The sequence below is a fragment of the Anoplolepis gracilipes genome, chromosome 17, assembly GCF_047496725.1.
Source record: "Anoplolepis gracilipes chromosome 17, ASM4749672v1, whole genome shotgun sequence".
NCBI lineage: Eukaryota > Metazoa > Arthropoda > Insecta > Hymenoptera > Formicidae > Anoplolepis > Anoplolepis gracilipes.
The window spans coordinates 388938-406138 of NC_132986.1; the positions used below are offsets into that span (position 1 = coordinate 388938).

Sequence of the window (17201 nt, forward strand, 5' to 3'; positions counted from 1 at the left end):
CACGAGTACGAAAGTGACGCTCTAAAAATATCATCATTTTTTTTTTCGTTCTAGGCCCTGTCGATCGAGAGTGACAGTGATGACGATCTCGAAGATGCTGGAGGAAACAACTTGAGAAATGATGGTACATTGTTGGCTAGCGATCCGCCCAAGCCGCTGTAAGTAAAAAGACTTTATAAACTAACAACCCCTACAGGCACAGAGATCGTTGCAATTACATTGCAGGAACGTTGCAAATTCAGCACAGTTGTTGCAACATAACATAAATATTTCAGAAAAATTTTAAAATCAAAATTCGATAATTATTTTTAGGGTAAAACGTATGGGGAACATAAAATACAAAAAATTTGAACTTAAATGCAATAATATTTATTTAAGTATTATATTAAATTTATCAAAGGGTATTCATATATATTTCTGCAACGTAATACAATATTTACAAGGTATTGCGGAATATTTCTTATTTGAATAATACTTTTTTGTCCAATTTTTAAACAATTAGTTCAATATCTGAATTAATACCTGTGTTAAGATTGTTTCAGAAATTAATCTGATAGAAATATATTTAATGTTACTAGTTGTGTTTTTTTGTAAGCTTTAGATATTTTTATTAAAAAACTTGAATACGGAATAGTTAACGCATAGTGCGTCACAAAGCGAACAAACTAACGAAAGATATGTGATTCCATTATAATATTGTATAAAAGTAATATTTTGCCATATTTCCAATAAAATAATAAATTTATAACATTTGCACAATATTGATGTAATATTTGTAATATGTCGCAATGTATTGAAATATTCATGCAATATTTTAGCAATATTTCGTGCTGTAGGGGCGGTTATCATGACAATTGTCACGAATCTTTACGTGAAAATATTTTATAAAATTAAATATCGCTCACTGTGTCAAAGTTTTGTTATCGTCATCTAATTAAACTAATTAAAAACACATACGTAATTAACATATTAATTTAATGACTCCAATGAAAAGTATTTTAATTGCAATTAATATACGAATAATGTGCAATTTTTCAGCAGATTTATTAGTATTTTTCTGAAATTAAAACCGCGAGAAAGAATTTGGAATTACATTGAAATTAATATGCGAAACACTTTATTTTTCTTCATAATTATTTTTTTCCAACAATGCGATTCAATTTTTGATTTTGAAAAGGGAGGAGAAAAAATGCAATTATAATACTTTTTTATTGTCATCATAAAATGAATCTCAGTAAGAGACAAGTAATAAAAAATAACGCAAAGCAAATTCTTTAACGCTTTTATTATAATAAATAGAATAGAACGCGCGACCGCATATTAATCTTACTAATGTCATTTCGTTTCATCTTCCATCATGCCTACCCCACGCTTCGACATTTCGTGTCATATGGTCGTCCTGGTCGCCTCGCCTCGCCTCGCCTCGCCTCGCAACATCAACAATTACGTGTGCTTCATCACGTCGTTCCACCTCAATCTCTATTTCTACCGCTGCAGTCCTGAATTTTCTCCTTTCAGACCGTCGTCCGATTCGTCGTCGTCGTCTTCGCACAATGCCCAGAACTCTCATCATGAAGATAAGCCGAAAGGTAGTTACTTTCCAGAAGCGTTACTAACGATACTACGCGATTAGTTCAACAGTGTCTTATCTAATCTTTATAGGAGGAGCACCAAATCGTCCGCTCCCGCCAACCCCTGATGAGGAAGAATCGGGCGATCGTACGCTAGTCATGAAACGAGTAAGTATTCCTTCTTTCAACGTTGTGAGATGCAAGTTAAATACTATAATATTTATATATTTTTTTTATACATTTTTCTTTCAAATATATTTCGTTTCGGTATATCGTTGAAGTTTCCATCATAACGTTGTTATGTAACTTGTACAATACTTGTGTATAATCACGTTTTAGTAGTTTGCCCAAAGCAGTCGGTTGTACTTCCTTTCTCACATAAGCAATTTGACGTTTGTGAACGTCATAATTGCATCAAAATTTAAATGATATGATTTGCTTGTTCCAAGATTTTTATTGAGGCGAGACTAAAAGACTATAAGACTTGAGGATAGAGACGAAGAGAAGGGAAGGAAAGGAAACACAAGCGATCGCGATGCATTTCTGTCTTTTTTTTCTTTTTTTCTTTTTTTTTTTTTTTTTTTTTTTTTTTGCAAATATGTACGTACGTTAACTGAGAGAGATAACCGGGACTAATTCAGTGGTATTGTCCGCTCCCTTCATTGTATCGCTCCACGTACTCGTCAGGACTGGACTTTGTATATTACAAGCGAGCATTATACGGTGCATCTACCGTGCACTGCCTTGTGTCTGTACTTTTGCCGCTGTCGTACGATACACCATGCACATTTATATACGAACGATGAACACTGCTACAGACGGACTATATTGTTTTGGTAGTGAAACTGCAATGGATCTATCGCGTCATTATTATTATTCTGTATAATTTTAAAAAGATTTTTTTATCGTATATGTATATCCCTAATATTTAATCTTAAAACTCTTTTGTTGTACATTTTTCCATTTTCTGTTTATTTTTATCATACATTTTTCCATAGCTCATTCACTACCGTGGCAAAGATAGTTGGTTCTCGATTACATTATGTCATTACTACACTTCACTATCATTCCACTGACAGTCATCGTTTCACGATGTTATTATCGCACGCATTTTTTTTTTTTGGTTTTTTTCTCTGTCACCTGTACCATTACCTTCGCCATCGTACGCGCACTCTAGAAACTTAGTCAGATGTCAGATGATCGTGCAACGGCTAGCGGCAACCGACGTTCAGAGATAGACGAACAGCTCCTCCTGAAGGAGTGGGATTTCACCCGCTTCTTTCAGGGTTTTAACGAAAAGTTGGATAAAATGAAACAGGAGCATCAGCAAGAAGCGGCCGGACAAGCGAGCAAGTCCAACGGATCGAATGAGGATCGCTCTTCCTCGTCTAGCGAAAGAACGCTCAAGAGACAGGAGCAGCAGCTGGCCCGAAGAAAACACGAGCAACATCACCAAAAGCAACATCAATTGAAACCGGTTCACAGACGGCAAGAGAGCGACTCGAAACTGGGCAACGCGTCGAACGCCTTCACGCGTGCATTCCGCCGCGAAAACTCAGACTTTTTCCCATCTGCGAGGCACTCGGCGTACTTGCAGAAGTCGTCGGACTCGTCCCAGAGATCTAGTATATTCGCTAGCGGTAATCGACGCGGAAGCGAGATGAGCGTCGCCGGTATTATCGGTAAGAAGGGTGGCGGTGGCGGCGGCCTCAGTTCCGGGGAGCCAATCCTAACGGATTTCTCGTTGAACCGCGAGGGGCCCCAGAGGCCCAGGAGAGAAAAGACCGAGAGCGAGATCGTCTTCGGTAATAGGCACGAGGCGAGAAGATTCGATTTTGGACGTAATAAAGACGAGAACGCAAGAAGACGCAGTTGTAGACCCTCGGATGCTACGGCCTCTGCCGTAGTCGACGATGCGGGAACGATTAAGTCCACGGCCAGTACGACGGCCAGCGAGTACAGCCCCATTGTCACCCAGGTCAGTCCCCTAAGCGAGTCCTGCGAGCCCCCCCCCCCCCCCCGAATCTCGCGAAATAACTTCGCGAGCCCCTCCTGCCTGTGTGCTTGCCTGAAAGACACCCTTCTTATCACCCTCTCGAAATTTTCTGCCTGTTATCTTCCCTCCTCCATTTCTCCAGATGTATTTTCAAAGTGTCTATCGAGATCTCGGTTATCAGATATTGTGTTGTACCATTTTTATGCAGTTGAAATTATATTTGATTAATTAACGAAATTGCCTACTCTCGTAGACACTTCGATTCTTTATACTTTCTCCCATCGTGACTGATTTTTCGACATCCAAACGGCATAACCAATCACATAGAAAGCTAGTAAATCAGCTACGCTCGACTTTTAGGCGCATTTCTTTTTCCTGTATCACCATTCAGTTTCATGATTTGTCAAATGAATAGTAGCGACACATTATTAATTACTAGTGCTATCAGTATCATATTAGCAGTATTAATACAGTCTCATATTTCACATATTTCGATTAGAGTTTTCATCATTTTCACTTGAAAGCGATATCGGAAGATCACTGAAGCGCAACGTTAGATCATCGTTCATACGTTGTGCCACTTCTACTACTAATTTCATTACTACTAGTATTACTACTCCTTTTTATATCTACTTTAATAACACTCCAGATTATTGTTACCGCTATTACTACCACTACTCTTAGTGTTCTACTACTACTATTACTACTAGTTCCTACTGTTACACTTGAGGACTTGGGGAAGATTCTCGCTGGGAGAGGTGCTGCTGATATAACAACCTTCTTCAATTTTTCCTCTGCTCTTCATCAATAAGGAGGCTTTTTGCAAATGTGTTGTATTTGCCGAGTAGCGTTAATTCACATTAATTATAATACAATGTTTCGTCTAATGTAAACTTCTAACTATGCTTTATTTGAAACGAAATATGGTTGTGGGATTTTTAACGTGAGATTATTAACGAGGGAAAAACAAATCAACAAAAAAAAAAAAAGAAGAGAGATGTCGAATTATTAATTGCTACTCCGTAAATCAGAACCTCCTCCGTCTTCCATTCATCGCTGTACATCCTTGTTTCCCGGCAAATGAGTCTCGTCCTCTACTGTTTGAGTGATGCGTACTATGCTATGCAGAAAAACGACAAACATCTACGCCGACGAAATCTGGGACTGAACTGAGAGGATTAACCGCATGGAATTTCTTCGGGATACTCGACAACACGTCGTTACCATCAGCGCAACGACACGTCGCGGGATTCGGCAAAAAAAAAAAAAAAAAAAAAAAAAAAGAATGCATCAAAATTCGTGATGGTGAATCACGAAGACCATTTCCCCGAATTACAAATTTCTAATATATTTTTTTCGCGTAATTTCGTCGCGGATTTATTTTGATATTCTAATCGGTATTAATAAATCGAGGAAAATAATCAAAAGTGCGGTTTGAAAAAAATAAAATTAACCATTGTAAAATTCTTCTCATAGCAGTCAAACTGTTCCAGTTAAAGTATTTTTTCGCATAGAAAAATATTGTCATAATAGTGTTAATATGTCTCGCCTCTGAGGCACAAGCTGAAAGAGATTCAATTCTTATATTTACGTCGAGCTTTAAATATGCTTTCATGTTTAATTTAGTGTCACTTGTATAATTGTATTAATTGTATGTATTTAATCGTGATAATTAATGTTCGCTCATAAAGATTGCATTAACATTTTATAAATCTAAATCCTGACGACGTCATACGTTTTAAGTCAAAGTCTTTTAACAACGGTTTAATAATTTTATAACTATTTATATAATCGAGAATCCTGTATTTTAATTAGATTTTTGCTTTTTGATTTTTTTTTTGAGAAAAACTTGTATACTAATATATGAATATGTTATTGAATCTTGAATGATATAAAAAAAATAATCGTATTAACAATAGAATAAGTTTTGATATTGACTTTTTTATGTTCTATTTTTATGTTACTAAAAAAGTGCTATCTAAAATACTAAAAAAACTAACATTGCAAGAGCCGTTATTCTTTTATGTGTTAATCAGAAATCTAATTATTCGAATTAAATCTCAAGAATGAGAGAGAAAGTTGAGAGAAAAGAAAGAAAGTTCAAAAGAGACAGGAAAGAGATCGAAAAATGAGAAACAATAACGATCAACAATCGATTTAGCGTGTATGTGTTTTCTGATTGTGTGTTTGACACTAACGCAATTTTTAATATTCCATCTGCATGGTTCTGATAAAAAAAAAAAAAAGAGATAAAGAAAGAGACAATGAGAGTATTGTGAACCAAAGATTGATTATTAGAAGAAGAGGAAAACAAGGCAGAGAGAATAATCTCAGAGAAATCGAGCAATCGAGATTGCAATATAGAGTGACGATGGATCATTTTGTAAAACGTCGTACGAGGCCATGACTGTTATCACGAGCACCGTCTTGCATGACGCTTGCAGTAAAATCAAATAAAAGGAATGTTGCCCAAACGAGATACGCGGTAGCACGCGTACAGCAATCATCTCATGTCTTCGTGTTGCAGCACGTGCTAAGCATGCTTTATTTTTTTGTCTTAAATGTGTTCTTTCGGCATGATATGCGTACAGCGACTTAGTCCTATTTTTAATTATTTTATGTTATTTTGTGTTTACTCTCATCGCCATCTCGTCGAGATTAACGTGCGTTAGAGAAAGGCTTGGAATACGCATCTCGAATTTAAGAAACCCTTTATCTTAACGCTCGTTAATTGTAAAAAAATTGAATGTAATGATTATTGTAATTTTCCAAAGTAATATTGCATTCAATTTTGTGATTATTAGCTAATTTCTCTCTCTAGTATAAGTCTAATTTTGATATCATGGTAGAAATGATAAGCTATTCAAATTACATTCATTATATAGTTCTTTTTATAGTCTATTTTTTTACTTGTAATTGCGGGTATATTCTTAATTTTTGATTGCGATTCTGACTGTACCGTTTGTTGAAATAATATGTGACGTGATTGACAGTTTTCTATTGAAATTAAATTATATAATAAGTTGCTTTAGAATAATTTATATTACGGTGTCTTTGATGTAAATATATATGTCTTTATATGTCGTCGTAATAAGACGAATGTAAAACGTGAATTGGTAATATAATATGTCATTTAACGAGATTGAATTTCTACGTAGATTTTTATCTAGATATGATCGATATTAGCTAATCGACAGTTCGCATGACTGCGTTTTGCTTTTACGTATTTTTTATATTTACACACATACTGATCAATAACACATATATAAGTCGTACAACTTGTTGCGTTGTAATTCGCAGAGAAGAAATTAATCTGATTTAATAATCATTTGTTATTTTTTAATGTGCATTGTCGATATAAGTTTTTTAACATTATTTATATTATTTTATATCTTTTTGTTTTTCTTTTCATAGCTTTTGTTCTTTTTGTTTTTCGCAGTCTTTGTTCTCTCTCTCTCTCTCTCTCTCTCTCTCTCTGTTCTTTTATTGTTTCTGCTTGCCTTTCCGCTGACATTATCCGTGCTTTCAAACATAATTTCATTATCCTCCACATGGTTGACATTATTTCCCTCCTAATCCTTATTTCTCTTATTGTTCTATCCTTCTAATCAGCGTAATTCTTTATCTTATATCTTTATCTGTATCGCAGTATCGAGATCTGAATCCATAAAAAAGTAAACCTTCTTAAAATGTAATATCAGTTTTATATATGGTATAAAAAAATAATTTGAATATAAAAGAGAGTTTCGCATACAGAAATTCAGATCCCGATCTCAAAAGCTTTCTCTTTATGTCCGTTTCTTCCTTTTAGCTGTTGTCTCGGCTGCCTCATATTAAATGGACAATCGTTGATTTGCAGAATCGCGAGGGTGATCGTTCAAGAAGCGGAGGTGATTTCCAGAGATCAGATTCGTCCCCAGGCTCGCGGCCCAGCTCGGTCCTACCGGATCTCCTCACTTCTTCACCAGGTCAACGACAGGACAAGTCAACTAGCGAGGAGGTCAGATCCATCTCTCTACTTGTACCAATGTTTTCTGTCCTCTATATCGGTCTATGCACGCACTCGTGCATCCCTTTCGATGTATCACACAGAGCGTGGATCAATGATAATGTGTTATATCAAAGAAAATTTTTATCGAAAATTAATAATTTAACGCTAGATTTGTTTTTTTTTTTTTTTTTTTTCCTTTTTCACGCACGAGTGCGCGCACGTGCATCAAATTTTGAAACAATATTATTTTTATTTTCACTTTATTATACAAAAAATTTATATATGTTTCTCGTCGAGACTTGTGAGTCTTGTGAACGATGTGACGTAACAACGTCGTAAATTGATCGATAAAAAGATCTTATTAGATGACTAGCATTTCGTTCAGTAGCAATGAGAATGCTTTTTCCGTGTTACCGACGTGAATTGTCCGAGAAGTAATGCTTTTTGATTGGATTCAAGAGAAACGTTTTATATACTGTGTATATTTATCTCACATCTCGATTATTCTAAGCATACGTCGCAAAATAGGTACGTAGCGCGTTGGTACTGTGTTCTTATCCGCAAACCTGTCATTCGATATAGATTATTATTATTATTTAGATTACGTCAGGCTTCTTGTCAACAGAGAGACTAGTGGCAACGACAGTAAACAGTTTGCTCGATGCTCAATAATTTAGAATTCCGAAATACGTGAAAATTAATTGAATCGCGTGATATTTCTATACATATAATATATACATATATATTTAATATGTATATATATATATATATATATTATATATTATTTAAGTTTGCGAGGGTTTGCGCACACAGGAGGCGGCTTATGCTTTATGTCAGTGTCTTGTTAATTGTTCGTGATAGCCTACAAAGTGCATTTTGTTAACTATACGTATCAACTGTTACTTGATTCTTTTAAGTTGCATTCTTATTTCATTATGAACTTTAGCAATTGGTATATAGATCTCGACAATTTTTAATTTTATATTATTATTATTATTATTATTATTATTATTTTATATGTGCATAAACAAAATTATCGTACAACATTAGCAGAAGCAAAGAAAATTATTCGATTTATAGAGCTGTCATATTTCCTGCATACTCCTGGTAAAAGGAAAATTTTGTTGAAAAAAAAAAAAAGAAAGAGAGAGAGTGAAAGTTACCACTAGTCTAGTAATGATTCAGAAATGGTTCGCATCTCTGCGTACGCATCTTTTTACTCGAATCTCTTATCAGGTTCAATATCAGAAAAGCCTTTGTGATTCAACGGCTCGTACATCCCGAATTCGCGTAAGAATCATAACGCGATAGTTATTTCCCTGACATCTCTAAAGATTCCTGAGATGAGATATTCTCACAAGTGTGATTCTTCATCGTTTGCACCCTGATTTTAGACAGTTTTTAGGAGGAAGTTTCTTTGGAAAGGGCGAAAAAAAAAACAAAAAAACGATACGCTAATTATGTATCGAGGAGGGTATATAAATATATCCCGATTTATACGGAGCATTTTGTACGAATTTCTCTTATTGGCAATCCACGTGCAAGAAGAGACGTGAATGGGCCAGTATAATGAATCGGGCCTTGTTACATAGAAATTAAAAAAGGTTCTTGTTTCTTTTTTTTTTTTTTTTTTTTTTTTTTTTACGGTCACGCTTTGATCAGTAGAATCGTAGGCCAACACGCCATGTCTCTGTTTCACGTGCGATCTCCCTATAAGCGATCAATTATACGGTTGTCAGCGTGACTAATTCAGGATTATGTTGTGTGTTGTGGGACACGCGGGAGCTCTAACCCGAAGGGCAGGGCCCTCTACTGACCATTCCAATCCCAATACTAATTACAATGTAAGTATCTCTCTATTCATCCATTTACACAAATTTCAACATTGTTGAACCCCCTCCCCTCTTCTCCCTCCTCGCGCGTTTGCGCGGGAGTTGCGAGGGGTGGAGATAGAAGGGACAAGGGCTATATACTCGTGTTATACTTTGCTCTCGATCATTGATCTTTATCATTAATCATTATGCACACCGCGAGATGAATGCCAGTTTTTGTGCGCGCGTTTTTGGGTCGTCGTTTTATCCTCTTTTTGTTGTTGGTTTGTGGGATCCTCTATTCTCTTGATTCTTGATGTCACATGGTATAAACAACGACATTTCTAACACAACTGTCGCGGCCACCGAGTTGCTTTTTGTTCTCACATCTCTCTCTTCCTTCTATCCTTTCTCTGGATTTTATTTCTCATTCGAATGAAACGTGTGTGACAAACGTGACAAGCGAGATGAATCGCGTGTTTCACGATCCTTACGAGTGTTTAATCTCGTGTCTTGAGTGTATATTCGAGAATAACGACGCGACGTTAATAATAATTAATAAACTAATAATTGTGTGGATGTGTGCCATTAAACACGGAGTTTGCTAGTTTTTCGAATCTGCTTATCAAATGCATCCCCCTTTACTTTTTTTTTCTTTTTTCTTTTTTTACTTTCATCGGTGTTACTTTGCGTATAGAAGCTTTAATTTTACAAACGAGGTAATATCTGTTTGTGGGAGAATGCTATGTAGATATCGCACATTTGATTGATTTGTTTTCTCTCGATTTCCTCGTTTATCCTTTGCATGATGTTCTTTTTATTTAATTATCATTGAAATCTTTCTGCGATTATTACATCTTTCTGCTAGTAGTGTGTTTTCGGATATTTGGGTGGAAGATGAATTTTTGGGGACTTTAGCATCCTTTAGTGTGCAAAGTAGAATTTTTACTGTGTCATTTGACGTGTTTCGCCCGGGATCTCTTAAACGGCAGAATCATCTTTGTTGCAGTATCGACAAGCGGTGAAATCACCACCTCCGTTTGCGCTTCAACAGAAACAGAGGTCCTTCCTGACTTTCGGATTCGGGGCCGGTCCAGCGAGAAGAGAATCTCACGTAAACGTTAACGTGACTCCCACCAGCCACGATTTAGCGTCGGATACACCCGAGATACGTAAATACAAGAAGCGTTTTAACAGCGAGATTCTCTGCGCCGCGTTATGGGGTATGTGCAGTAATTTGTACATTTTTTTATTTTGTTCAATTGTAATGATCAATTTTTAACCTTTATTGTTTTTTTTACAGGAGTAAATCTATTAATCGGCACTGAAAACGGCTTAATGCTACTGGACAGAAGTGGACAGGGTAAGGTCTATCAGTTGATCAGCAGGAGACGTTTTCAGCAGATGGAGGTGCTCGAAGGTCAAAATATTCTCGTTACAATCAGCGGTAAAAAGAACAGAGTACGCGTCTACTATCTGTCTTGGTTGAAGAGTAAGATTCTGCGAACGGACGGTCACAGCGACGTAAGTTTTATTTATATACATCGTATACAGATTCCCTCTCTGGCGAGAATATTTTTCTCACGAAATATGATTTTGTTTTCGCAGCAAGTCGAGCGACGTAATGGCTGGATTAACGTGGGCGATCTGCAGGGCGCCGTGCATTTCAAAATAGTGAAATACGAGAGGATAAAGTTTCTCGTGATCGCGCTGAAAGATTCCATAGAGATTTACGCCTGGGCCCCGAAGCCGTATCACAAATTCATGGCTTTCAAATCTTTCGGCGAACTCGCGCACAGACCGCTATTGGTTGACCTTACGGTCGAGGAGGGTACAAGGTTAAAGGTTATTTACGGTAGCGCCGACGGCTTTCACGCAGTTGATTTGGATTCCGCTACAGTTTACGACATTTATTTACCGAAACACGTAAGAGAAATCAGATACAAAATTGGATAAGATAGGTAGGTATACACGACACGATTTATTGGCCGATCTACTCGTTTCATAAATTGGGTTTCTCGATGATAAATCTCTCTCGTACGATTTATCTTTACTAGAATACTAACATGAACAAACACACACTTTGCAGTATCTAACGATATATCGGCAGATTTTTACATTGAACGAGTTTTGCAACAGGAAACGATATTTTTTTTTATGGTCAAACTCTTTGTTAAGATCAATCCGTTTGTAAATTGTTCAGATTTATCCACAAAAGAATCAATATGTGTGTGTGTTGTTTCTCAACTTGTATGTACTATTAAATTTCTCTAACGATTTTTCAGATTGATAAATCGTTCAAACCAGAGCCAAAATAATCGTCGTGTATCTACCTGCCTACTTTTATTTTCTTTACAAACATATGACAGTGTATATTATCGTTTTTTTTTCTAATCACAGACCCAGGGTCCCATCTGTCCGCATTGTATAGTAGCGTTGCCTAATAGTAACGGCATGCAACTGCTACTTTGTTACGATAACGAAGGTGTATACGTAAACACTTATGGCAGAGTATCCAAAACCATGGTTCTTCAATGGGGCGAGATGCCTACGAGCGTCGCATATATTGGCACGGGGCAAATTATGGGTTGGGGTAACAAGGCGATCGAAATCAGAAGTGTGGAGAGCGGTCACCTCGACGGGGTTTTCATGCACAAGAAAGCTCAACGGCTCAAGTTCCTCTGTGAACGTAACGATAAGGTGCGTATTTTGACTCGAATACGCATGTTTTTACGATTGATCAAAATTTTAGATAAAGCATAGTAGTATTAGTAGTAATAGTAGTAGTAGTAGTAGTAGTAGTAGTAGTAGTAGTAGTAGTAGTAGTAGTAGTAGTAGTAGTAGTAGTAGTAGTAATAGTAGTAGTAGTAGTAGTAGTAGTAGTAGTAGTAGTAGTAGTAGTAGTAATAGGGGTTAGTGAGTGGGAGTGTCCCTGGTGTCATCTAAATCTGAAAGTTCCTCTGTGACCCCGCTGGTTTTTGAAGTTGTTTAGAGACCAAGCCCGGCTTGTTCAGCCAAGCTACATAAATTACTGACTCTCATTTTTAAAGAATACGAGTGGGACTAGCGTAGTCTCTAGAATGTCACCTAGATCTAAAAGTTCCTCCGTAACCCCGCTGGGTTTTTGAGATTGTTTAGAGACCAAGCCCGGCTTGTTGAGTCAAGCTACATAGGTTACTGACCCTCATTTTTAAAGCATACTAAGATTTGTGTCGTTTTATTGTTTAACATGTAATGTTATATTCTTGTTCAGGTATTCTTCTCGTCGGCGAAAGGCGGTAGTTCGTGCCAGATTTATTTCATGACATTAAACAAACCGGGGATGGCCAACTGGTGATTCCGAATGAGGCCGAACCTGGCCCCAAGATTACCTTCGCGATTATCAACACCGCAGAATCCTCCGCGTGTATCGGGATATACACCATCGGCGCGTACGCTCGCCCGCCCTTCACTGCCAGGACTCAGCGCCTTGGAGACTAGGAGGTGCACGCATCGTATCCAACATCCTTATCAACAGCAACAGCAACAGCATCAGGAGCGTCATCAACGTCATCGTCAATACTATTCTTATTATTATCCGCGTAATCTTTCAACATCGTACAATTACAATTATGAATACGAAGAGGACGAAGAGTGCGACGATAGGTTCCAACGATACTGTCGACCCTTACGAAGCGCACCGGGAACGTTAACGTTTGTGAATCTTCTCGTCAAGAGATTTCTCTGTATTCTCACTTGCTCGCCCTGCGGATTGCGCGGCGCGGCCTAACACGGTGTTGAAACACAGAGCAAATTTTCTCAAGAGCACGCTGGTAAATCATATTGAAGGTATATTCTCTATGTATTTTTCCCTCTCTTAAAAAAAAATAAGAAAAAAATACAAATTTATCGCTTTAATTACATTACGATAAGTCTGTATTTGTTTTACGTTGGCACGTATATGTAAACTTTAATTCTCGCAAGAACTTAATGTTAAAACGGAACAAAGTGTATTTTAATGTGTCCGATGAATAGATAATAATTAAGAGTGTTTTATACGAAAAATGATTTAGAGAATAACGTAACGAGACATAAACTTTATTTGTGCTCTGATTTTTCTAAAATCGAGTAGATAGACGTAAGTACAGTGTGCTGACGAATTACCGGTGAAGCAGCGATCATATAACTGACTGATTGTTATACCAGAGAGATTTCTTCTCTCTCAGGTTGTAGCGTGCAACTGTTGTTTTCAGCATAAGGAAACTCGTGCAATATCGCTGGATTGATTTGTACAAAAAAAAAAAAAAAAAAAAAAAAGAAAGACTCTATTCTAAGAGATTTTTCTTCCTTGGTAATCATGGCAAGAAAATACTCCGATAATTGAATTGCGAGTGTCGTATAAAGAATCGGAAATCTCGAAGAATAAGGAAAAGGAAAAGCTCGTACAGTGTTTGCAGTCGTGATTATTATTTTTTTCTTTGTCAGTTTGTTAATTTCTCAATTCTGGTGGATGGTCTTAACAAAATGTGTAACGCCGTTTTTAGTAGAAACGAACGCGTTACGACAGACTGACGCCATAATAATAAACGGGGACGACGTCGTTGCGTGCGACGCGATATCATAAAATAAAATTAGAATTAAGTGAGAGTAATTACTAACGTTAATTAATTGTATAGTTATAGCAGCTGAGGATTCTTTTCGCGGACTTGTGTACTGGCAAGCGCGATGACGATGATACGCGATATGAGATAACGTGGTAGGATAACATTGGATAGATGATGAAAATCGCATTTTTACAAATAGTAGATTAATTATATCCGTAGGGATTTCTCGAGGCGTGAAAAACGAGGTGTTGAAAAACGATGTTGTATAGCTAAGTTTCCTTTTTTTCCACTTGATATTTTCAACTTGGAGTAATTGTTCTTGTTACGTTCAATATGTGTCTTTGTACTACGAGAAACCACATTCGCACAACAATCTTTCGTCGTGACGTCGTCGACGAACAACTTAGGCGATATAGTCTTCAGCTTTTGTAAGAAATTTGTAACTTAGCGAGAGGACGCGCACTAAAAGAGAGCACCCCGCCCTTCCGTCTTCCCGCTCGTTCCTTGATCGCGGATCGCTGTTTCGCTTCCGAAGCGTTATTACGATCTGATCTCATAATCTCAAAGATACTCTCTCCTGGTTGAAAGGGAATCCTTAATAATTATTGTACCGCGATTTTATTGATGTCGGATTATCCTCTATTTAAAGGAGCTTACAGTGTTAATAACGGGGTGATGAAAGGACAAATTTCAAGTTCTTCGTTCACGTTGTTTACGAGATCGGAGTCATTGAACCTACGTAATTAGTATACGTGATGCTTGCAGGGATTTCATCGATAAAAGTTACGTTAGAAATCTAGCGAGGACATATTTTTTAACGTTACAGACATAATTATGACGTTACCAACGTGACATGAGAGAGCAAATGTGCGACAAAAAGAATGATTAAAATTAACGTCAAACTCAAGTTATTGGCTAATGAACACACGATTGTTAATTGTATGAAAATTGGACAGCATTTGAAATTGAATAGCAAAATAATTGACTCTGTAGCGGAATGTCGCGGTAAGCAAAATTTGGAAAATGTTCCTTTTCGTCCAGGCTTGCGGTCAGGCTGACATATCTTTGCTTTTCGCGCGTTTCAAAACGTGCGATTAAAGTGACTGATCTTTGTCGACAATTAAGGAAAACAAAAAAATTATACTTTTAATACTAAGAAATCATGTAATAAGATTTACGCGCGTATTTATGATACGATTAGGTAAATGCGATAGCGATTTCAATGGTCGAGAAAAATCAAGTTACGCGAGAGAGAGAGATAGAGATTGTACACTCATTTATTTATTTGTGTAAATAAATAAATATATGACGTGTCTCACGCGCGTCACACGGAGGAGAGATACATTTTTTAATTTGATGGATGGCAATTTTTCAGCGATACTACATTTCAATCGTGAAATTGCAAAGGCAATTGTAAACGCTGTTGTAAGTTGTCGACGTTATCAGTTGGTAACGTATATACATAAGACATTCTACGCTCGCGGCGGAACATTTTTTATACCATTAAAAATCACGAGAGAGGGCACACGAGGAAGGGGCGGAAAGCTCCTGGTGTGGTGCAAACGAAAGACTGCTTTTTAAATGGAGGGAGCTTTTTATCGCGCGAAGACAGAGAACGAGTGGGATATGCCCGAACGAAAGAAGGGGAGAGAGTGCAAAGAGAGAACGAGAGAGAACGAGAGCGAATGAAAGAGAGAATGATCTTTGGCAAAAAAAAAAAAAAAAAAAAAAAAAGAAAGAAAGAAAGAAAGAAAAAAAATACTGCACTTTTTGGGCGGTTATTTACGATTGGCAGGAATGTGGATAATATAATATGATAGTAATATTATTAATTACGTCAACTAGCGCGAGCTAATTTTATACGAGGACTTCCCTTTTCTTTTTGTATCCCACGTCTTTGTATCCTTGTATCTTTACTCGACTCCTTTTCTAATCTTTCTACGTCGTTGAAATTTCCCCTCTCCCCTTGATTATCCTTTCTCTTTACACATTGTCTCCCAAAGATGGTAGTGATGATTTTTTTTTTTTTTTTACAGTATAGTTCATAATTATTATTACGACAATTTATATCGATTGTATTATTACTATTATTCCTATTCTTACGAACGTCACGATCGTTAGACGCGATGTATACTATGATTACGACGATCATTATTTTTATTATTACTATTCACACATACACGTACACACACACATACACACTATTGCTAAAGTCAAATATACGGACATTCGTAATTTCATTGATGCATTTCTTTATTCGCAGCCCTTTACGTCAACGAGTATTTTTATCAGTCCCCATACAGCACAGAAGGATTGTTTACACATTGTAACAATCTTTCACCGCAATATTGCAATATTGCTGTGGGATTGCAACGTTAAATATTCACTTTTAGAAAGATTGCAACGAAATATTACAGCAAAATTGCAATGTTATGAATTTGCATTGTTGCTGCAATCGTCGAATAATGTTGCATGTAAAAACATTTTTGTTTCTGATAGATAAATATCAGAAACGTATGGACACATAAAATACGAAAAAAGTTGAACTTGACAAAGGTTTGTGATAATTTTTTATTTAAAAAATATATTATAAATAAATGTTATTGAATTGTTATTTATTTAAAGTTCAAATTTTTTATATTTTGCTTTCTATATGTTTTACCCTTAAAAAATATAATAATACAATAGAATATTGATTTAGAAATTTTTCCGAAATATATTTATGTCATGTTGCAATAACCGTGCTGTTTATATTTTGCGGATTTATATCTCTGCAATGTCTTTGTGCAACGTTTCATTGCAATTTGCAATATTGCACCGTTGCTGCAATGTAATTGCAATGATCTGTGCTGTATGGGTCATTATCAGTGATTTTCTAGAAAATGATTATTTTCTTCTTTCGCTGTTAAAGGGTGTAATTTACAAGTTGGACTGGTTTATCGCGATAAGAGTCACTACTGTTAATTTGTACACCAAACCGAATCGCTAACGCGATTTCCGCGTGTTTATTGTATATAGCACGATGCTTATCGTAACTACGAGTTATCGATGTTTGTTGAGAATTCATGCTCTTCCGGGGCGTGCGCGATCGAATTTCTCTCCGCACTTTCCTAAACCGGATCTAGCTTCATCGTTTACCAATTTCCGTTTAATTGTTTTGTATAGCGATGTTGTTTGAAACTCCTGTCCGCGGAACGGTGTGGTCATTCGTATTTAAATAGATCGTACCGTTTTTGCGCTTTAAATATT

The 17201-nt window shown here is 36.6% G+C and overlaps 1 protein-coding gene across 12 annotated transcripts in view; it reads left to right on the plus strand.

The window, feature by feature from the left end:
- Positions 1 to 16192, plus strand: part of Msn (serine/threonine-protein kinase msn) — a 30912-nt gene extending 14720 nt beyond the window's left edge. For 4 of the 12 annotated variants that reach the window (XM_072909473.1, XM_072909477.1, XM_072909480.1 and 1 more), the window contains 10 exons: positions 55 to 158; positions 1498 to 1589; positions 1663 to 1739; positions 2749 to 3549; positions 7427 to 7567; positions 10379 to 10592; positions 10673 to 10893; positions 10978 to 11295; positions 11770 to 12069; positions 12623 to 16192. In XM_072909473.1, coding sequence (XP_072765574.1) covers positions 55 to 158; positions 1498 to 1589; positions 1663 to 1739; positions 2749 to 3549; positions 7427 to 7567; positions 10379 to 10592; positions 10673 to 10893; positions 10978 to 11295; positions 11770 to 12069; positions 12623 to 12706 — 2352 coding nt within the window. In that variant the 3' untranslated portion in view covers positions 12707 to 16192. The remainder of the gene's footprint in view (positions 1 to 54; positions 159 to 1497; positions 1590 to 1662; positions 1740 to 2748; positions 3550 to 7426; positions 7568 to 10378; positions 10593 to 10672; positions 10894 to 10977; positions 11296 to 11769; positions 12070 to 12622) is intronic. The other 8 variants (XM_072909474.1, XM_072909481.1, XM_072909483.1 and 5 more) reach the window with 6 other exon arrangements.
- Positions 16193 to 17201: the final 1009 nt, after the last annotated feature.